This window comes from Lipophrys pholis (assembly GCF_963383615.2).
Source record: "Lipophrys pholis genome assembly, chromosome: 22".
Taxonomy (NCBI): Eukaryota; Metazoa; Chordata; class Actinopteri; order Blenniiformes; family Blenniidae; genus Lipophrys; species Lipophrys pholis.
In genome coordinates, this window is record NC_137644.1 from 17969256 (window position 1) to 17992257 (window position 23002).

Sequence of the window (23002 nt, forward strand, 5' to 3'; positions counted from 1 at the left end):
TTGCTGTTGGGCTCAGACTGCGCGCCTCGAGCCAATTTGGCTGCGTTCCTGCTCTGCATTCCAGTGCCAGAGGATACAACATATTTAAAAATCCTAACCTGACCCAACACTGTACACACAATTAGCATGTTGCTTACAGTAAATGAAAACACATTTTTCCCCCAAACATTTGCAGAGACATTGTAGTATTGACGTACACGAGGTGGTCCGAGCTCGCAGGCTGTGTGTTTGTAGTTTCAACAGCAACGTCTGCATGCATACACATATTGCATGCACAGTGTAGGCATTGCAAGGTAGTTTTGTTTTTGTTTTTTTTTAGTTTTTAAGAGTTTTGTGTTTGGTGTGATGCAATGTTGTATAAACACATTTCTGTGTCTGTCAGCTTAAAACATTAATATTTGAATATTTGAGCTCTATAATGTTGCAGAAACTGTGGAATCACTGAGTGTGAGATTTTGGCCACGAGTGACTCATTATCCAGCACGTCCTGTGTGTGTGTGTGTGTGTGTGTGTGTGTGTGTGTGTGTGTGTGTGTGTGTGTGTGTGTGTGTGTGTGTGTGTGTGTGTGTGTGTGTGTGTGTGTGTGTGTGTGTGTGTGTGTGTGTGTGTGTGTGTGTGTGTGTGTGTGTGTGTGTGTGTGTGTGTCTGTGTGTGTGTGTGTGTGTGTTGTCGTCGTCAGCCCAGCTGTCGCTCTCTCGGCGTGTCTCCACTGTTTTCCAGCTTTGTGTTTGTCATCTCTGTTTTCCTACATGAAAGTTATCAGACGTACAGTATCTGCATACAAAGAGTGAGTTTACATTTGATGCTTGGCTCATTGTACCTCCCTCAGTCACAGCTGGCTAAATTTCTGACTAAAAAAAGGTGATAGAAAATTGTGGCGTTTGTTTTCTAATACAACGTACAGCAGATGAGGTGTGCCTATAGGTGCATGCATGTGCAGGAGAGCCAGCGTTACAGCTGGGTACAGCTGTAATTGGGAGATCTTGGCAGCCAGCTGGCACACAGACAGGGCGGTTGGCTGGAAGAGTTTGTTGCGGGAATGATGAGCTGTCGAACCGGCGCACAGCAGTGGATCGCACATCTCTCGGCTTCACTTTCGGGGCATGTTGGTGAGGACTTCCTCTCGAGAAGATTACGTCTGTGATGGATAAGAGTTGGCTTGTCAAGTGACGGATTCTCACTGTACAGTTGTTTTCTTCTGTTACCAGTGTGTGGGGTTACATATGCATGTGTAATGCTCGCTTTCTATCCTCTCTTTCAATTTTTTTTTCTTCTCACCACTCTCCTCCTGACTCCCTACAGGCTGAGCAGGATAGATCTGACTAAAGTGCTGCCAGTCACAACAGCAGATGCTCATGTTTCCTCTGCTCTCCCGTGCCTCCCTACACATCAGTGGGATGGCAGGTGTGTGTGTGTGTGTGTGTGTGTGTGTGTGTGTGTGTGTGTGTGTGTGTGTGTGTGTGTGTGTGTGTGTGTGTGTGTGTGTGTGTGTGTGTGTGTGTGTGTGTGTGTGTGTGTGTGTGTGTGTGTGTGTGTGTGTGTGTGTGTGTGTGTGTGTGTGTGTGTGTGTGTGTGTGTGTGTGTGTGTGTGTGTGTGTGTGTGTGTGTGTGTGTGTGTGTGTGTGTGTGTGTGTGCGTGCGTGCACGCTCTGTCCTGCCAGGACGACATACTCTAATCACGCTGCCAGGAGCGGGTGGCAGAGATGCAAGCGTGTGTTTTCATGGTATACATCTCTCTGAGTGGCTTACAAAATGTAGAATCACAGGAGTTTCGGAGGATTGTGTTTTAAATCTGTCATCCTGCGTTTTTAAGGGGGTGATGGTGCTCAGCGTGTGCGAGTGAAAGAATTTTCTTACATTAATCGATCCCATTTCCCCGTCAGTCGTTTGCAGTAAATCTAATTTAAATTAGACGATTCCCGCATGATAAAGCAGCAGGAGCTTTTATTGATCACTGGACAGGCGACCCTCCCATAGTCATCTAATTCAGATCTGTGCAATAACACTGGTTTTCAATTTAATTTTGAAGGTGACGATTTTACTTTTCAATTGTTCTTTTTGGATTGATGTGGCGACAAATAAACCACCTTATTAAAAACCAGTGAGAGTTATATTGAGCAGAATGAAATAGATGTTATTTGTCAGATTTATCCCATACTCTTCTCTTATCGCTTATGTTTAGTTGCCGCTCCATCCTCATGAAGGTGCAAGTTGTGGACTTTTTCTGGTTGTGTTGCAAAAGGTGGTGGCCACATGGAGAACGACGGCTAACGACACTGGAACCAGTTCCTGAAGTCTCAGGCATGAAGCTTCACAGCACGAACCGAACAGATCACCTTCATTATCCCTTCTGTAACTCAGCAATACGTGCTCATTAGTCATTTTATGGCAGCTTGATATACATTATTTTTCCTGCCAGCTCATTAGCAGGTCCACATTTTGGCATGCTTATTTATTCTCATTACTTTGAGTTTATATATTTATTTATCCTTTTTACTTATATGTCACGTAATTTCTCCTGCTCAACATTCGTTGAGATAACAAGTTATAAGTTATCTTCATGTTGTCAGAGAAAGGATAAATCAAAACCACACGGAGCTCATAGTAGCCGGCTTAAAGGAGCATCCATAAAGTACAAGGCCAGACTTTCGACCCTTTGAACCCTTGACCTCCTGAACGACAGCCGAGCTCTGCGTTAATGAGCGCTCGCTCCTCTCTGGGTATTGATGTGCAGGTGTGTATAATTTCTGGAAATCCAAGTTGACCGCCGCGCTCGCGTGGGCTGAAAGGAGTCAACGAGCAGGTCAGGATGTCCCGAGGAACCTTCCGCCCACAAGGAAGCGACGAGAAAGTGAAAAAGTTAACCGTATAAAACTAGTTGCAGAACGAGTCTGGTTAAAATGCCAGCTTTTGATTCAATCCACTCTGCAGTAGTGCTGCACTATAAATATTGCAGATTTATTGTTCTGATATCAATATGTGCTCTATACCTACTGCAATAAATTATTTCCTTGCACTTGTGTTAATCACAACTCAAATCAGAAGATTTCATTGGAGAATTACTGTTTATATGTAGAAGTCGTTCAATACTTTAACACAGTTATTCATTTCTTAATGACTCTTTTCAAAGAAATCCTTTTTTATTATTAATCTTTACATGCCAAGGAGATTGTTTGAGTCATACTTCGTCCTTTTGAACTGCAACAGTTTAATTTCTAACTGAGTTCATGTCGAGATAATTGTAGTGAGCCAGATAAAATCCTTGTCACCTGAAGTCATCGGATGATTGGAATGATTGAATCTGACTCGACGACTTCAGAAAAGTGAGAAATGTTGATCTACAATATTGTATTTCTTTCAAAGTACATAGAGATGCGAGTCAGAAACTTTGTAACATTGAAACGTCTTGTCTTGCTTCACATTGTGTGGCTTCAGGTCGGGTTTACATTCAATTCGACATGAAAGGCGATGAAGAGACGAGTGGCTCTTGATCGACGTTTGTCCTCGTTTGTCACTTCGGCTTCCAAGAGGAGTAATCACATTTTTCACAAATCACATAACTGCCGCTATCTGATAACGATGATCACATTATGCCGTGTACGTGATCACTTGAATGATCTGATAAGTGATTGAATCTTTAGAGTGCACGTAAACGTGCTTGCGTGTCGCTCTGTATCAGCGATGAGTCGTGTCAACCCGCTTTTTGCGTTCTCCTACCAATGGGGATGAATGACTTGCAAGGACAAAACTCTGACACACGGTCAGAGTGACGTGGCGAATTGAACAACCTTGGAAGATGAACCACTTTACCCACAGCTGCCTCTTTTTGTTTTTGGAGAATACACATAATCACAAAGAAATATCACGTGATGGATTTGTTTTTGATAAACTCATTGTGTAAATGTCAGCTTCTTTCAGGAGTCTCTACACGTACACAATTATCCAGATGGAAGAATGTGCAAGAATTTGCGAATTGCATTCGTATAGACATTGTAATCCACACAAGCTTCCTGGTTTCATTTAAAAATGTAATGTTGTGATGTTTTCGACTTGAAATAGAGCCCATCCAGAGTAAATGACCCTCCGAGGGTTTTTCGTCCACAGTATCAACACGCAGCACAACTGTTGCATCAATAATGATCTGGCTGGAAACTGATATATTACACCTTCAGGTCAGTGTGATCTGCTGACCTCTCTGCACAGCCATATGTGGTATAATGATGGTATGTTACATATGCTGTGTTGTTTCCATACAAAGTGAATTCAGACTAGAGGTGCGATATGCCACATAAAATTACCTAAATAATCAGCAGAATGTGTGGAAACTGCATTTCACGGAGTAAACTGATTCAGAGGTATTTACTTAGTAACCCAACTAACCAGCTGAATCTCCTTCATGCCTTGTAATGCCAGTCTGCACCACAAGGTGGTGTGATGAGTCAAGCTAACATTTAGTTTTCTCTGAGTTTAACAAGAAAAGATAAAGTTGTCAATCCAAGTTGATAACACGGTGAGCAAGATGATAAGTGAAGGTTTTACAGTGACATACCAAACAGCTAAAACTGATGATGCGCAGACTGGACTCAACACGGCAACCATTTCAACAGCAGCAACTAAATTGCAAAATGTTCACGTTGCATGATGTTAGTTAAAGATGCGATAATGTTGTTGGGGATCGCAGTTTCAATAAGTATATTCTCCTCATGTCTTTGTGCTTTTGAATTTGCATATTATCCACAAATGCTCATTCATTTTCTGGATTGAAACTGAACTGCACCACATTTACTTTCCTTTTTTGTTTCTTCTTTTTCTTCTTTTAAAATCACATGTGCAGTTCAAACCAGCCATGTTTCAGAAGTGGAACAGTTTGTTGACTTTTGTTTGTTTTTCTCATTGTATCTTGATTTTTTATTAATTTTTTCAATTTTTTTTTCTATTTTGGTGCTTTATTGCTTCTGATTTCTGGCCTGTTGCCACCAGCTTTGATGTAATGTTGCAGTAATGAAGTGAAATTTGATCGGTTTTCTACACAATCTAGTGCAGTAGGTCTCCATCTGGGTTGACAACACGTAGAGAGCATGAATACATGGTTCATTGTGTGATTTAACTGAAAAAAAATGCATTTCTAGTAGAATTTGCCAAGTTACACACCAATCAGTGTTGATATAGTGTCGTTGTTCTTCATTATCAATGCCAGATTGAGAAAATAGCAGTAAAGACAAACAGGTATTTTGGGGACTTTCCCCAAATGGGAATCATACCAGAGTCTCACTGCTTCATGGGTGTTTGATCCCATGTGGTGTAAAGTCAAAACTCTGCTTTCAGGTCACCCCAGTGTCTCTCAAAGCTGCTGCTGCTGCTAAATTTCCCATGTAATGAGAGACCACGGTGAGCCTGCTGAGATAACCGAATTTTAGACAACAGGAGTGTCAGCCCCCAGCAGGCATGACGAGTGATCCAGAGCCAGATCTGCAGGAGGGGAGGGTCATTATCACACTGATGCCTCGGCGCCAGCTGATTACACAGTGAGGGAGTTATTCCATTTTAATAAAAGAAAGAGTACCGAGACGGATCAAAACCGAAAAAATAAATAAATAAATAAATAAAATGACCAGCCATATTGCTGTTTGAATGTCTGTTTGTGTAATGTGACCATATCTGTATAATCTGGATTGTGAAGCGACGCTGAAAAAAGTTAACCGTTTGCATTTCCACTCATTTTGATTGAGTGATTCCAAGATTGATCTGCACCCAAAGCCCTGCGACTCAGATCCTTTGAGATTTGCAACAATCTTGTTTAATTTCACAAGATTTAAAGCAATAATTCATCATGTCCACCCCCTCCCTCGTCTTTTTTCCAAAATGAATTTACTCCTTTGCCCCCCCGTCAAATTTTCGTTTCCCTCAGAGTGACTTGAAGTCCCTCGTTGCCATACAAATAAGCAGAAAGATCCGGATTTGACATTTCCCTGGGGAAATTAATAGTACAGTACATATCTGGACCAGCTGCAGATTAGAAACTGTGTCTATTAGAAACCTATTAACCTAGTCATTAATACCAGATCGGGGAAAGGAAGGAATAGGCGAGGGTCTATTTTTAGTGCCCCGTTGTGTCATTGTAAGGTGGTGTTAGACCGGCTGGAGGTATTTTCCCTGCTTCTGCTTCTGTTTGTCTTTTTCGGACTACATTTAGGTGTAAATAGTGTATGTCTCGAGCTGAGCTGACGGGCTAATGGCTTTTCGGCTCACGCAGAAAGTCACCCTGAGACAAGAGTCGTGATTTGACGTCGATGTGGCATTAACATGAAGAAAGACATAATGTGTTTTTCTCTTCCTTCTTGTTTTCTTTCAGAGACTAGCAACAGAAGCAGAGAAGTTCCAAAGGGAGCACGAATGGAGGGAACACAGTGAGGTGAGCGAGAGGCCGTGCAACACCCTCATCAACACCGGCTGCATTACGCACAGATCAAGTCGTACCGGGAACTCCACATGTGGAGCCGGTTGGAGAAGGAGCACATGTGTTCTTCATAATCCAATATGATTGTAACGATTGGATGGCAAACCTCATTACGGTGACAATAGTGTTGTAATGACTTCGTGGAATAAATTGACTTTCATTATTTTTGCATAATGAGCGGAAACAAGCAGGCGTGGCCGTGATGAAAAGACACTTCAGCTCATGCAAACAGGCATGCGTGCCAGTAGCTCTCGCACTTGGTCCAGTCGTGATCATAATATTGACATTATTACATTGGAATGTACATAAAATTTAATGAACACATTGTGATTTCAGACTGCGGCGCCTCACTCTGCATTGATGGTCTCTCGGGGAGTTACAGCGTGGCTCGTTCAGCTTCTCACTTGCCTGCGTTTTACCTCTGGCCTTTCCATAATAAATGAGCAGATTTTAAATGAACTTCCCCTGCAGCCACTAAACCGATGAAAAATTGTGTTCTATGTGCGGTCTCGGTGGCGGAGGAGCTTCAGAGAGGCTCAACTTACCCGTTTATCCTCTTACCTTTACAACTGCTCACGATGGAAAAGAATCATCAGGACTTGACAAACACAGTGTTAATCAAACTTTTCCTTTTTTTTGCTTTGCTTGGACATTGATTTATGCACAGATGAGCAGGTCACAATGTTTGCCTAACATTTGTAAGTAATTTTTGGGGAATGGAATGGGGATTCTTGCATCGTAGAACCGAATCAATATGAAAAAAATAGGCAGAGATCTACAGCAGTGTTGCAGCTATACAAAACCGATATAAACTCGTAAGATGCTACTGTGGTTTATTTCATTAAAGGTCAGGACTCTGTGGAGTTTGCATGTTGTCCTTATGTCTTCAGCGTGTGACAGAAACCATAGCCACACCTGTGAATGTGTTTAATGGTTCTAGTCTTTTGCTCTGTGGTAGTAGAGTGTAGAACATGACTGGAGGCGTGGATATATTACCGGTTTTTGCAGTTACACTTGGGCCTCGTTCACACTGCAGGGAAATGCCAGCCAATTCAGATTTTATGCTCACAAGTGACCCATATCCAACCTGTTTTGTGGCCGTGTGAAAGCTCCAATTCAGATTCTTTCACACCAGACCCAGGCCTCGTTCGTATGTGGTACCAATTCAGATATGTTTCTTCATGCCACTGCTCTGCCAAAATATTAAAGGCTGTTAAAAGCTGTGCTCTATTTTTTTTCCTCATTCTCCTTCTTTCTTTCGTCGTGTTGTCTAGATTATGTCGGCTCATATTTAATAACCACTTGAATCTACATGGGCTGACCGGCGTTGCTAGATATGGCGGTATCCCCCAGTTGGGGAGCCAAACTCTCTTACCTTTTAACTTTGTTTTTTTTGTGCATTTGTGTGTTTATGGCATGTTCATTTTTTTTACAGATATAATAGTTTTACGATTTTAACATGATTCCTTCACAGGCTGAGATTTGGGCTGGATTTTATTGAGGTGTGTGGGTTTTATGTTGTTCGGGCTGGAAACTGAGTCACATCTGGCAACCCTGGTGCTGACCGGCGTGCCATGCGTAAATAGCGTGCTCGGCGTGACTTCACGTCGTCTTCTTTGCTCTGGGGTCCGAAAACATCCGATCCGATCACGTTCACACAACAGGTCGTTTCTGAAATGGTCAAACACACGCAAAGAAATCTGACCCCAGCAAAAAATCGAAATTGAGGATCAAGACTTAGTCTAAGTCTAACTTACAATGAAACCACTACCTTAACAATTAACCTCAAAGGCACATTTTTATACTGTGTGGAGGAAACCAGAGCACGCAGGTAAAAGATGCAAACGCCACAGAAAAGCCCAGCCTGGATTCAAATCAATAAATTTCACACTATGAGGTCAATTGCCACCAAACCATGCAGCTTTGGTATTATACTTTAATAGGTTATATTATTGAAGAGAGTACGGTGAAGACATGTACTGTTTGATTTCTGTGACCAATGAAAAAAATCTGCTCTCGCTGTGCAGATATGATTAAATCATAAGGGCAATCCACAAACCCATGATTACTCACTTCTATAAGCTGATAATATTGAATAAAATAAGATAAATAGAATGTTTACATCAGTAGTGAAAAGTGAAAAAGTTTTCTAATAACATTTCTAGATTTATCAAATAGAATAAGTATCAGTTTTGTCTAAAAGGTGATTTATTGTCTTTTTTTTTTTAATAAGTTTTACCAGACATACGTAAAAAGTTTAAGTGACTCAGCACCTCGCTTGGCAACAACAAGTCATGGAGCATTCAGGGACACATCTGCGAGGAGTGCAGCTTCAAATTCATAGCTGTTGAAATCCTTTCTGTCTCCTGCCATTTGTCGTGACGAAAGTTGAACGCGTTTCCCTCCTCTCAGAATTCTCACAAACATGTTTTTGCAAAATGCAAACACCCTGTCCTCCTCTGAAAGTGTAAAAGACGTCCGCAGTGATAAAGACATGTTTGACATAGCTCAGCGGCAACAATTTAACACATGCAACAACAGTTAGGATGCCACCTACGACCGCGATAACGTCTCTGTTGTGTTGGTGCTCTTAAGGCTGACAGCAAACAGGTAATGACGGCTCAATGAATTTGTGTGCTTACACACAGGATCGAAAAAAAAAAGGCTTGTATTAACCAGCTTGTACCTTAAATACAAGAAATTAACGTATATTGATAACAGTATATGTCTAACAATCTATCCATTTTAATGCCACTGCCATGGATTTCAAATCTACATGAAACTTAAAAAGAAAAAAAGTCTAAAGTTCAATAGCAGTCCCAATATCTGAAATTAAATGATCTCCCCAGATTACCCAGCCCTGTTAAGTTAAGAGCAGTACCGCCATCGAAATACAGTGCGTGAGCCTGCGTGCATGCGTAAGTTCTTTTTCACCTTTGATAAGTGGGCCAGTACTCGTGGGCGCCTCTCCCTGCTGACACTAAACACTTAAAGGCTGTGACAGCTGAGAACTACACACCCGCATGTGTCTGTTCAGTTTATCATATTGACTTTATTGCTATTTATAAATGCTGTATCCAGCTGTTTAGCAGATATCAGTTCTGTTCAGTTTCTCATATTCACTTTAAGTATTTGTTACCCTCATATATTTAATTTAAAATGGAGTTGTGTATGTTTAAAGTCAAAACTGTTCGCAGATTTTAACACCTCCGATAACTTTGATTTTTGGTATTGAGGTCTCTTTTCTTTTCTTTTTTTACAACCAGTTACAGTAATGAAAGTAGTGGGAACAGATGTTGGAGTTTTCAGGGAGTGGATGGCATACTGAGTGAGTCATTAGGTTTTTACAAGTGTACAAATGAACTGCAGCGACACCTGGGAAAGATCAACTTGCATAGCATTAACAGTTCATACCACACCGAAAACTATTTGCTGGGTTTTTTCCCCCCCACCTTTTTGCTTTTTCATCCCTCACACATGAAGTGTTCTTGCACGCAGTGGAGGAGTGTGATGGTGTGATCTTGGTGCGATCGTCACCTCTGAAGGTGCACATTGTTGGCAGCAACTTGACCTGACAGAAGACATCAGGCCCCCCCCTGCGATCAGCCCCTATTATACAGTATGTGCATATTGGTATATTTGACGCTGCACATATATTGTCCTTGAAGTCATCGTCTGGTATCACAGCTGAAGCAGAGAGCAGATGCTCGTGCCTCGTACACCGTTCTCCGCTAAAACACCTGATTTCACGGTGTGTTACATAACAGTAGTAAGGACTGGCACAGTTTCTGGAGTGTGGGTGAGCCGCTCCAGAGGTGTCAGGCAGGTTGTGGGAGTCAGTGAACCAGGTCCGTGACTCCGGGGCATCTTCACATCAGCAGCCTGGCTAACTTGTTTGCGCCCTGCTAGTCCGTGCACTGACAGGAAGCACAGCCGCGTTAGAGCAAAACAACACTCCTTCCTTCGCCGACGCTCAGTGTCAAACACTAACCACAGCCACTGATACAGCCTCAAACGTGCAAGTTTTACTTACTACATGTTGTGTTTGGGATTAACTAAATCCATTCTTCAAAGAAATCAGTGTCAAATAATTGATCTACGAGATGGTTATGTAGGAATGGGTGCATTCCATCAAGCGTTCGCACTGTTTGCCCTTCAATAACAGTTTGAGACGTATAAGTCAAGAGTCTCGCCGTGCTTTGTGGATGATATTGGATCTATCGTCTTGCTGTTTCACGTCATTGTTCGGTGCAGTTCAAGGTGCAACCAAATCAAACTTCCGGACGGACCACATTGGAAAGTTCTGTTACATGTGAGCAGCAACACTCCTCTTCGTCATGCTCCACCTCTGTGTGTCTGCACGTCCTCGAATGTGTCACTCATTGTTCATCTCTTTGTTTCTCATTTTTATTTCGTTGCAGGACGACAAAATTGTTTACTACAATGCCAAAGATGACGTAAGTAAAACTTAATCAATCTGATCCTTTTTATTTTTCTTTCTCTTTCTCACATTCAACCATAATCCAGCACGAGAGATTATTACCAAGGCAATCAAGCCCTATAGTGGAATATTATGATTAGGATTATTCTAAATCTTACACCTGTTGGAGCTAAGAAGTTTGTTTGGCTTAAAATCTATAAAACGTAAAGTTTCTTTGTCAATGAATATGTGTATTCAGAGATTTTATTTATTTTAACCATGACATGCAAGTTCGACTCAAGCTGAAAGGAGAAGTGAGCTTGTTGGAAGTTGAACGTTTTAATAGAAACGTAAAGTTGCAAAGACTCAAGTGAAGATTTGCCCGTCAACAGATGTCATTCATGGACTGCATATGTATCTGCCTTTGAAAACAAAATCCTATTTTAATTTCTTTTTTTCAAATATAGGAAATCCAGAATTTAACCAAAATGTACATCTCAGTGTGAAACAAACTGGCTTTATCTCTTCTGGGTAGATTAATATTAAACCCTAGAAATGACTTCAGCAGGGCAGATCCATCGATCAAGATATATATAGTCCATCTATCTTTTCAGCAAATCACCCCCTGATGAAACGATATCGCTGTTCTGTATGAAAGGAGTCATTTTTCATGCATTGCCATCAGTACGTGTTTTGGACTTCATACTCGCAGAAAAATGAGCATGTGTGAGACATTGAATCCTGGCCTCAGACGTCATCTGTCTGCTATGATAAACATGGATCGGCACGTAGTTTCTCTCCACTGTCCCAATAGGAAAGTACCACACACCCACAGCACACTGATGTCACTCTGTTTGACTGGCAGGCGCTCGCCCCTTTTTACCTCTGTCAAAGACATCTGAATTTATCTCTCGACGTCCAAAATTAAAAATCAGTTTCTCAATCGCTAACTGACATTCCACTGAACACTCAACACTGACACTACCAGTCGAAGTACGTTCATCAGGGTTACACATACGTCTATAAAGTGGGAAAAAAAATGTTTTATACTGCATGATGGCGTCTAAACTAAACACTCGCCTCTGTTTTGGTTCTTTTTACAGCTTAATCAGACCGAAAACGAATACCGGTACGTTCCAGATGACTTTCACGTCGACCCGGACTTCAAGCGTCCCGTCTCCTACAACACCACTGCGGTCCACATCCCGACAGATATATATGAAGGCTGTGAGTAACAAAGAAAAAAAAATACACACTCGCATGCATTGCTTTCTGTCTCCCTCTATCCCTGTCATCACTATCTACAGTACAGCCTTCCAGCACTGTCTGCACCGTAGACCGCTCTACAGCAAGACTAAGCCATTCTGCTCTATATATAACCCAAATGCCAGCTTCCCAGTGGTCAGCGCTCTCCCGCCTGCCCGTCTTTACCCTGGTCACCAGCTGCTGTTTTCCCTCACGCCCGACGCTGTGCCCCGCCGACCTCTCCGGACAGTTGCGCAGTATGTCAGCACCTCCAGCGCTGAGCGGTCTTTTTTTGCAGAAGCTTCTGTTTCAGCTTCCTGTGTACAGCTTGTCTCGACAACACAGTCACCTTCTTTGCAGTGTTCCTCACAGTGTTAGATCGTTTTTACGGTCGCGAATAAATGAAAGAATCATTATTTTTGCATCATCTTAACTACTTGGCAAGGGAGCATGAAATGGGCTGCCAAAAAACATCGAGGCATGTGATGTGTCCTTGCTCCAAGGTATACAGTCTGTGCAGGATCAGAACTGCTCTTGCAAGCTGGATTTCATTACCTGGTGTTGTGTGTATGCGTCTCATGTTGTAATGCAGCAAGTTGACTGTGTGCACATTTTAGCAAATTAGAAGACGTGAGGTTAATGTTGGGGGCTACAGTCGTTATAGTTATCAAAGCAATCGCAGGTTTAGGCTGCTTTTGCATTTAAATATGTCCGTTATTTAACACAATTACACTTCTCATGCTTGTAGCTGATCTAAATCTGACACAAACATCTGTTTCTCAAGAGCTGAATAATCCTTGCAGCCATTTAGATTATGTTATTTTACCGACGACCGACCTCTATTCAATAAAATGCACTGCAATCTGCAAAAGAAACAACATGGAAGAATGTCAACGCAAAACCAGCTATCAAGGGAAAAGCAACAATGCAAACACTTGTAAAAGGAACACAAATGTTGACTCAGGCCTTAATAGTCTAATCACATACAAATGACTTCATCGGGGTAATGTACCGTCCCTCTCCTCCGTTGCCTCTTCCAGCCTGTGTTGTTAATAAAGCAGGAAAGCAGCACAGACAAGCCACCAACTTTCATGGCTTTGGCCCACAGTGAATAAATGGTCAGTCTTCAGTGACCTCACAGTGCCACCTGTGTAATGGAAATGAATGTAGAATATAGTTTTCATATGCAAAATACTGGATTTTGGTTTGAATTACACAAACTGCCCCTCAAACTAGAAGTGGAAACTTTCAAAAAAAAGTTCCCCACCGTGGGAAGAGGCTAAGCCCCACAAGCCATGCTAATAAAGAAATTCACCAAACCTCTTCCAGACTGGAATCACCGCCTCTGTACATGTACATTTTACAGACAGTATGTCAATACTTCTCAGACCTTCAGGCACAATGAAGCTCAAGTATCTTACAGCGTGGAAGCTGAAGGTCGCCTGACTGAACGTCAAGACCCGAGCATCTAAAAGAACAATGAAATAGCTTTTAAATCCATCCAGAAAGTCACTTTTTACCCGTTTAGATTCAAGGATGGCTAAAATTGAGTGCAACCTTCTTTAATAGACTACGTCTGTACGCATGCTCGTGCTCAAATCCTCTGGGTTTATTAGTCTTATGTGGTCGGGCACTGTTGAGTGCAAGGACACGGTGACACACATAAACTCAGAGAAGTCTGATGGTTACATACATACACAAAGGAACATGGGATCATGTCCTTTTATGCAAGATACAGATTTAGAAGCGCTTTTTTAATGAAATTTGTACAGGATAATCGACTCAAGAAAGGATGGCGATAGGCTTACGATGTAGTGAAATACAACTTGAAAGAGACATTTGTTTTCAATGTAATCACACATATTTACTCTAGTTAAAGATTACATGGGATCTTTTACCGGAGGCACTTTTTAACTAATATGGCATATTTCCACATCACATAACACAAAAGTACATCTGACACCAAAGCAATTAAATTAAGATATTAAATAGTTTTACTATCCTGGGATTGAGTAATAATCCTTCTTGACATTGACAGGCATTGGTTGAGCATTCAATATCAATTACAGTAATAATATTCACAGTGGATCTATTGAATGCAGTGGACTCCCTCACATGACTTGAATGTCCTTATGCAGCCAGTCACTCCATATAAGTCGGACTATAAATGTGCAGAGTGACGTTCCTCTGAGGCCTCTGTCTGTGCAGACATTTTTGTCATTGCCAAATGCACCCGGTTATTTTTACAAGCCGCTGTAATAACCATGAAAGAACGGGTGGTGGGTCAGGCTGGTGTAGGAGGGGGTTGCTCCTGGTATGATTCATCAGTCTGCCCTTTTATCCTTTTTCCGTAACACACGTGGTCATTTTATGTCTTTCTTATCCCTCAGCTTTAACATTTAGAGTGTAAATACACTTTTCTCCTCTCGTGCTGAGCTAGAATAATATTGTACTATACATGTTTAACAGCATTAGCTTTGAGGATTCTTCTTAGTTAAATGCAGCAGACCTTTGTTCCATTGAAACAAAACAAGCAAAAGTGTTGCAGCATCAGTTCTGCCCATTTGGTGAAAGTGCGAATGTTGCTGAGCAAAGTCACTCTTGTCACTGGAGACTAATTTCACTGTTCACTTGACACATTTTCTCATTAAAACTAGTTGACTAAGTTCACAAAGAAAAAGTTAAACAGTCAAAACATAGCATTGTTTCTAGTTGAGTATTTTAAACTATTTCCCCAATTTTTTTTTCATGTTAATTCAATTCAGGCAAGTGGCAAGTCAGTGTGCGCATACACACACACACACACACACACACACACACACACACACACACACACACACACACACACACACACACACACACACACACACACACACACACACACACACACACACATTTATATTGCAGCCAATTAATGCACATTCTATTGTATTACTCTTGTGTTTGTAAGTTTTTTTTTGCCAAAGCTTGATTCTTTCAAAGTCTTTTTGTTGCTGAGTCATTCACTTCTGTTTAGTTTCTTTGTCTCTGAGCTGACAGGGGAAATCTTACTTGTATTATTACATTTTATAGTAAAACACTCAGCAGTGATCAATTTACCTGCGCATCAGTGAAACTGGAAACCAGAGGGGGCGCCGAGGCCAGGTTATGAACCGATTGAACGACAAAGCTTTTCATTTCCTTTAAATACATCACTGCAAGACAAAGCCAGGCTTGTTGTTTCATCTTCTTGTGAATCAATGCTAATATTTCCGGTTGACTGTGCAGAATGTGTGAATATGAATAGAAAAAATTGCCTCAAAGACAACACAGTTTTTTTGTGACTAATTACTGAGCTTTATCCGCCTTGTTATTTTCATATATTCGAGCTTAAAAAAAAAAAAGAGCCTTGCAGGCTGTGTTGTAATGTTTCCAGTCTGTTTGTCGATGGCCTTCAGTCTCCAGCTGAGTTCCTGATGTATGAATTCACTGTGTTCGCAGTCGTCAGGTCGATGGTGAAGGGTGCGGCTGGGTGGAGTCCAGCAGTGAAGCCTTGCTGTTGCTGCTGTCTCTCTCTCTCTCTCTCTCTCTCTCTCTCGCTCTCTCTCACTCGCTCCCTATCTGTCTCCAAGGACGGGCTGCCATATCGCTGCCTCTCTGGCTGGCCGGTACTGCCTCTGCGTTGCCATGGCGATGTGTATGGAAGTGTTTGTCTGAGTGTAGGAGACGTACGTAGGTTTCTTGGACACGCCCTGCCGTTCTGTCTTGTTTTATGGAGGAGGGACCGGTAACTTGATTAGGGGACTTTGTCTAGACGAGGCCGGCGTCCTTGTAGCTGAAGGAGAGCTGCAGCATCACTCACCTCTTTTCAGTGTTTGAGACTCTTACATCTGTTTTTCCATAATCTTATTCTTTTGTTACTTGTTCCGAGTTGCTTTTTTCTTTTCATATTATCTCTTTTTATATTTTCTACCTCCTACCTTTCTATCTAACTGTCTTTTCTCTCGTCCTCTGTCACTTCATCCTTTCCCCAATGCTTTGCTCCACTTTATTAAGCATATTAATAGTGTGCTCTGCGGAGACAAATGTGCGACTGTCTTTTCGCCCCCGCATTAGTCCTGCTGATTGGAATCCATTCTCCCTGCTGATCCAGTGTGGGTGGTCAGGCTGGGATTTATTATCATGTTTATGTGTGTGCACGCATGCATACCAGCGATGAATCAGTTCGTGTGTGTGTGCGTGCATGTGTTTGGAGGAGGAAGTACACACTCGGGGTGTGAGAGTCGCCGTCCCATCACATGCACCTACTATGCTGGATCTCACGGCTGTGTGCATGTCTTCTCGCTCATTAGGCAGCCTTGGCGTGGATGCGATGAGAGGAGATGAGAGGAGAGGGCTGTGGCCTTGGCAGGAGATCGGAGGCTCGTCTGATGCCCGTTTGCATCAACGCTGTGTGGCACCTGTCAGCCCGAGACACGCACACACTGTGACGTGCTGAGATACTGTGACACCGTGTGTGTGTGTTTATGTTTTAGTCATGGCCCCCTTAGCCAAGCTCAGAGCATGTAAACTGAATTCCTTTTCTTTTTTGGACTCTCGTGCCACTTGAAACACGTCGTTTTTGATTTACAGTGCGAGCAGTTGAACTCTGAGATCCCTTCACCTCTCTCCACCTCCATGCTTCGTCCCTCCTTCCTTCCTTCCTCCCTCCCGCCTCCTCGTCTCGCCGTCATTGCATATGTCCTTGCCACACGTTGGATGCCTTCCTGCGATGCTGTAATCAGCTGATTGGGATTCGCTGGAGTCTCCTGCGTGCCAGCCGGTTTTCCAGGAGAAGTTACCTTCTTGTAATCCCATTTCGCCAGAAGTCAGACACGGGTGTGCGTGTCTGGTGTCTGAACGATTGCTTCTCAGCTCTGGCTGGTAAAGATCACTGAAAGTGCTTTTCTCACCCGCATGAACGCGAGTCCTTTCACATGCAATGGAAATGAATATAGCTGTCATGTCTGTGTGCGTGGGCCGGTGTCCATAACTCTTTATCCAACCCCCCTCCAGGCCACAGCAGCTATAAATGTGTTTCATGTCAACATCTTCATATCACCTCCGTTTCTTTTCACACTTTAAGTAAACACACCATTTACTTCTGTTTCAACATCTAACGATCTAATGAAAGTTGTCAGGAGGTCTACACACATTACCGTTTAATTACACATTACAACCGTCAATGTATCACCTTGTTATATCCATTTTCATCATTCATTCATTCTTCTTTATTGATATCGTCTTTACCAAGACATTTAAAATTCCAGGAAACACGTTGCGATTTTTGACTAATTTACTAATTTATGCACTAGGTGGCAGTAGTGAGTCACTGTACTATCTCTTCAGTCTATCTCTTTGTATTTTTGATTTTTGCGATTTTATGCTTTGTTTTTGGAATTGCTTCGTGACTATCTTTGAATTTGAAATTTTTCATTTGGACTGACGACAGAGTTTATGCTTCATATACAAGCCGGAACAGGCTGGACTTTTCTCGTTCCGTTTACTCATGTAAGCATGACACAGAGTTAACACGACGACGTTTTCAAGTGAAAATGGAAAACTTTCGGGGCGTTTAGGGAGTTGCTTCACACAACAATGGCACTGGCAGCCACCGAAAAGGCAACTTGTCAAAAACGATGTGTCTCTGTGTGGACGAAGGAAAAAACTACTTTTCTAAAAATGCTTCTACTGTGTAACATGGCCCTGATAAATAGTTCTTTTGCACATGCACAGTAGATTGACAATAATTATTTGAGTAGTGAGAAATAATTATTCCAAAAACAAGTGGCCCAACATGTAAAGGAAAGCCCATAAACAATGGGTTTCCACTGGGAATGTTGTTGTTTAAATGAGGTCATAAATATCAGTGGAATAACATGATGACTGATGTAGCTTATTAACAACTGCAAAAACAACTCGAAACACTACATCCTGTTGCTGAGAGAATTATGTCTAAATGAGTGAAGTTTGAGTTTGTCGTGTTCAAAAGTACATTGTACACCCTGCTGTCCATCAAGATAATATTATTCTCTAGAAGTTGGAACAAACACCGCTGGAAGAGCTGTATCAGTGTAAACAGACAATCTTGACATTTGGCATCAGCGGCCGGAAGAACACGCGTGTCATCAAGGTTTATGGCCAGAATTTACAGCCTGCACAATCAAACAGAGAGCAATGTTTACAAGGACGCCGCTGAAACTGGGTGTAGCAAACACCGCTGGTCGATACAGTGCATGGTGATATTGTAACTCGCCTTCACTCAAATCAGTTTAAGTGCTTTACAATAGTCTGGTGGGCATCACGGTCTAAATCAAATGAAGTCCACATCATTTACTGATGGTGATCACTCCCTAAAAAGCTCTTACTGTTGTTGCTAAGCATTCTTTGCTTCCATGTTATTACTTTGACCTTCAATATTTGCCTTCTTGCTTTCACTGAATTCAATCATAACTACTTACCTGTGTTATTTACCTCTTTGGAGTTTATTTTCTTTCCCTATTTTGTGATTTAATATCCCGAAATGTATTGTCCTTCCTGTTAATGTAGCTTTCCAATCAATACCACTATTAATAAGGTCTTTTACTGTCAGAAAAAAAAACTGTGCTGTGTGACTGCATACAGAAGTAGTGCACTTGTGTTTGCATCACAATGAGTAGTGACCTTCAGTGTCATAGAATAAACAGCCCCTCCTGATAGGATGATTGTAGGTATTCACTGATTCAGCGCCATCTCTGTAATTATTTTGAAATGCACGGGTAGTTTCAGCCACGGGCGATCTGACAGGGCATAGCACCGTGCAGCCTCTCCTCCCTTCCGTCACCACCCCCCACGGCCATCAGCTCATCAGTCACTGCCAGGATCCTGAAGGATTTGTTTGTGAAAGCATCTCCATGCCTCACAGGGAATATTTTGAATATTCTTTTCCATATTCAGTTCCCAAGTCTTCTTGACCCATGAATCATTCTTTTTTTTTTTTTTTCCTCTCACATGTCTTCACTTGTTAAACTTTTGATATATGAACTGTTTCTTCCCATATTCATTGTGGTCAGAGGCAATATTTCAGCTCTTGTTTCTTTTTTATTCATTCTCAAAGTCGCACAGACGAATTGTTGGCACCAAGCTAATGAGACCAACTCGAGTCCTGCTGGAGACACTTAACATGTACCACCTTCAATTTGTCCACACTAAATCAGATTATGTCTAATCGTCAGAAACAAACATCAGAGCGGGGTTTTGATTGATTTTTCCACACACACAAAAAAAAAAGACTTTTCTCCATGATCTGGTTGGATGAAAGATCCGGGCACTTTTAAATGTGAACCTCAATGAGATGTGCAATAAAAAGGTGTGAAGGCGAGATGCACTCTGCACAGACTGTCAATCCATCACAGGGCAAACGCAGAGAGACAGACAGTCACACACACTCACATTCACACCTACGGGCAACGTAGGCTCACATGCACGTTTCTGGACTATGGGAAGAAACAGAAGTACACAGAAAACATGCAGACTTCATAAAGAGAAAGATTCAGACAAAGAAGGTATTTATTGCATTGCAGCCATCTGTGTGCGTTCATGTGAATGTGATCAGTAATGCATTGCTTTTGTTACTGAAGCTGTGGGGGAAAAAAAGTGAAATAATTGAAATCCATTTACTATTTTAGGTTCTTTTTGAATCGAAAGTGGATATACACTCTGCAAGAACAGAGGAAATTAGCTATTTTTGTCAAGGTGGCAAGAACACCAAGCAGCTCTAGTCCGACCATTTCAGCACTAGTGAGCAGTAGTGCGCGATTCCTTTTCTACATTCTTTCATTTTTCATACTTTTCAACAACATCCACTTTGAATTTCTGACTGTAGTTGTCTGACACCATGGAAAAGGCAAATTTGATGGACAGTGAACATGGAGTAGTTGCAATTATAAATAGAAATAGAAAAAAATGTTTTTTAGCAGCAAGCCAGAGTGCGATCAATGAAAGGAAAATTAAAAGAAAAATCAGCACACAGATGGAGTTTTTCAAATACGGTGGCTAAAATACATTACAGCAAGTAGTCATCTAATCAGATATGTTCAGCTTTGCAGACATCACCCATTTTGGGGATGATAAAATGACCCTGGAACTAAAATTAGATCCTGAATCAAGCACTCAAAATGGTCCCTTGTATTTGGGGAAAGTTCTTACTGAACTGAAAATAGGGTCATTCACGATTTTACCGATGCAATACTAATTGTGTCCTTAAACAAAATAAATGTGTAGTCCTGCTTCGCACAAGATCTAATTATAGATATATAACATTATATACTTTTTTCACTTTACATCTCCCCTAGTTTGTCATTTTAAAAACTCTAAATGTGGACAAATCCCTATAAACTGTCGTGGTTGACATGTATGTCAGAGCGGGTTGTGCACTCACAATGCTGCATGGTGCAAACTGACTAAACGTACCTGTCAAAACAAAGTCACAGCTTCATTCTTTCTCTTCCTCATGTCATCCCACTTTTTTTTTGTCTCTCTCTGTCCACTCATATGTGCTGTCATCTATCTAATCGAGAACAAGTCGAATCTTGCGACTGAAAACTCTTCTGTTACACGCTGCCATCGCGTTTTTAGTCATTCGTCATTGACGCGAAAGCCAGCTTTTGTTTGAGGGATAAAAAAAAAAAAAAATCATGTTTATTGGTTGTAAGTATGCAAACACACTCGAACACACGTGTCCCTCCCTTCCAAAATAATGTCCCTCGGGGACGTGAAGCCACCCCAGACAAATTGAACCGACTGGAGTTCTGCGCTGCCGCAGTGATACTTCTCATTTCTCGGTCTCATCATAGTGACCTCGAGTCAACAGCACACACATCAACACAGAGATGGATCTGTTTGCTCTGAAACTGTGATTTGTTCCAGTATTTGGCTCGGATTAGAGGACACTGCCTCGCAGTGGCACAATGTTTCAGCTGAGGATTCATCAGCGAGGTCCGACCTGCTCATTCAGGGGTGTGTGTGTGTGTGTGTGTGTGTTTATTGTTTGGGTGTGTGTGAGTTGTGTCTCTACGTCTAAAACTCCCATGGCGAAACGATAATAGTTCCAGAGAAGAATCGCACTCGGTGAGAGAGCTGCTGGAATCGCGCCAGTCGCATATTTTGTCCCTCATCATGTATACAAATCAAATAGATTGGTCGTTACGTTGGTTTCCTGCAGTGACGGCTTGGGAAAACATTAAACACTGACTGCTCTTTTCCCGTTATTCCTGTGTTCAGTATGAGCACCACCGGGGGTAAAAGAAGAAGAAGAAAATAGTCATGTTTCTTGTTTGAGGTCTCGTTACCAAGAGACTTCTTGTTGATGTCACAGAAACCAGCAGGACTAATCCATTAAGGGCCGTCCGGAGGGAGCGGGGAGATCAGGCCTGAACAAATAGTCACCACTTATCATTAGGACACACTTTTCTCTGCAATACCTCGGGGAGCCATTTAAGGCCTGGACTAAACTCTCTCTTTATCTGACAAAGCAAGGAAATAGAGCTTCAGTACAAGATTGAGCTGTGGGTGAGGAAGGTCGGAGGTCTCAGACAGAAAACATCATATTTTCTGTGTTTCATGGCATCTGCTATGATTGAACTCTTCTTACATTTTCTTCTGGGTTTCAGTGTGCAAAAGTAAAATAAGCGTAATGGAAGTTCTGTAACTTTTGTTTTATGTGTTCTTGGTAATGTCTTTCTTCCGTGTGTGGTACAGTGAATGGATAAAGTATTTGAGCATTGTGTTTTTCATGGGTAATTGTAAATGTACTCAAGAAAATCCAGACAAACATTTACAGTTCATAATAGTAACATCATCAATGATTTGATATATTTCCTTTAAACCGAGTCAAGTGTGTGTATGTGGAGCAGATATTCATGTTCCTCTCAGCGGATCATTTATCGCATTGAACTGAGCAGATAGTTTGTTTTTATGAGATTATTTTTTTATCTGTATATGTTTAGTCTAAGTAAGCACGTTTAACTGGAATAATCAGGGGGGGAAAATTATTTCTCCTCCAAGATTATTTAAATGAATGTAATTCAATATTAATCCAGCTTTTCCTTGATTTTCATCCATTTGAATATTGGATCATATGAGCTGCATTCAGAATCTGCTGTGTAGAAGAAGAAGGAGGAGGAGGAAGTGCTTCCACTCGCGGTGCCATGTGCCAGAGCAGAGCTGCCTAATTGTGGGGGGAGTCAAAGGGAGGGCCTACCTTGATTGGGATTGGCTGAACCCTCGATGACACTAGATAGGGTTTGATTTATTCCTCCTCAAGCTAAACACGCCGTGGATATGGCTTTTCCTGAGCTGACCCTGGATCTTCTGGCTATCCCACGTCTTATTAGGAAGGTCCCTTTTAACCCGTTGTCTATTGTTTCTTTAATCCAGCCACTGTCACAAACACATACGCATACATAGATGAACGGACCTGTACACACACACACACACACACACACACACACACACACACACACACACACACACACACACACACACACACACACACACACACACACACACACACACACATACACACAGATATGAGTCACACATCCTCAGTTGGACAAGCAGCCCACTCTCCCGGGCAGAGTGCTGCTGCCTTTTTGGATCAAACTAGATTGGTGGAGCATTAAGCCAGTGAGAGCCTCTGCAGACAAACAGGTAAACAAAACGTTTACTGTATGTCTGTCCACTGAGTTCCCGGAAGATGATTTAGTCTTATTCCTGAAATATCAAATTGAATCATTTTGTTTCCTCCACCATGCTCCTCCTTGTGGAAATCTCTCGCCTCTCTCTTGCTGTCTTTTCACTGCTGGAGAATTTCAGTGTTTCGG

At 41.9% G+C, this 23002-nt stretch overlaps 1 protein-coding gene across 2 annotated transcripts in view; it reads left to right on the forward strand.

Annotated features, from left to right (window-relative positions):
* cacna2d1a (calcium channel, voltage-dependent, alpha 2/delta subunit 1a) overlaps window positions 1-23002 on the forward strand; it is a 92665-nt gene that overhangs the window by 32984 nt on the left and 36679 nt on the right. For both annotated transcript variants that reach the window (XM_080491623.1, XM_080491624.1), the window contains exons 4-6: window positions 6353-6412; window positions 10879-10914; window positions 11981-12104. In XM_080491623.1, coding sequence (XP_080347749.1) covers window positions 6353-6412; window positions 10879-10914; window positions 11981-12104 — 220 coding nt within the window. The remainder of the gene's footprint in view (window positions 1-6352; window positions 6413-10878; window positions 10915-11980; window positions 12105-23002) is intronic.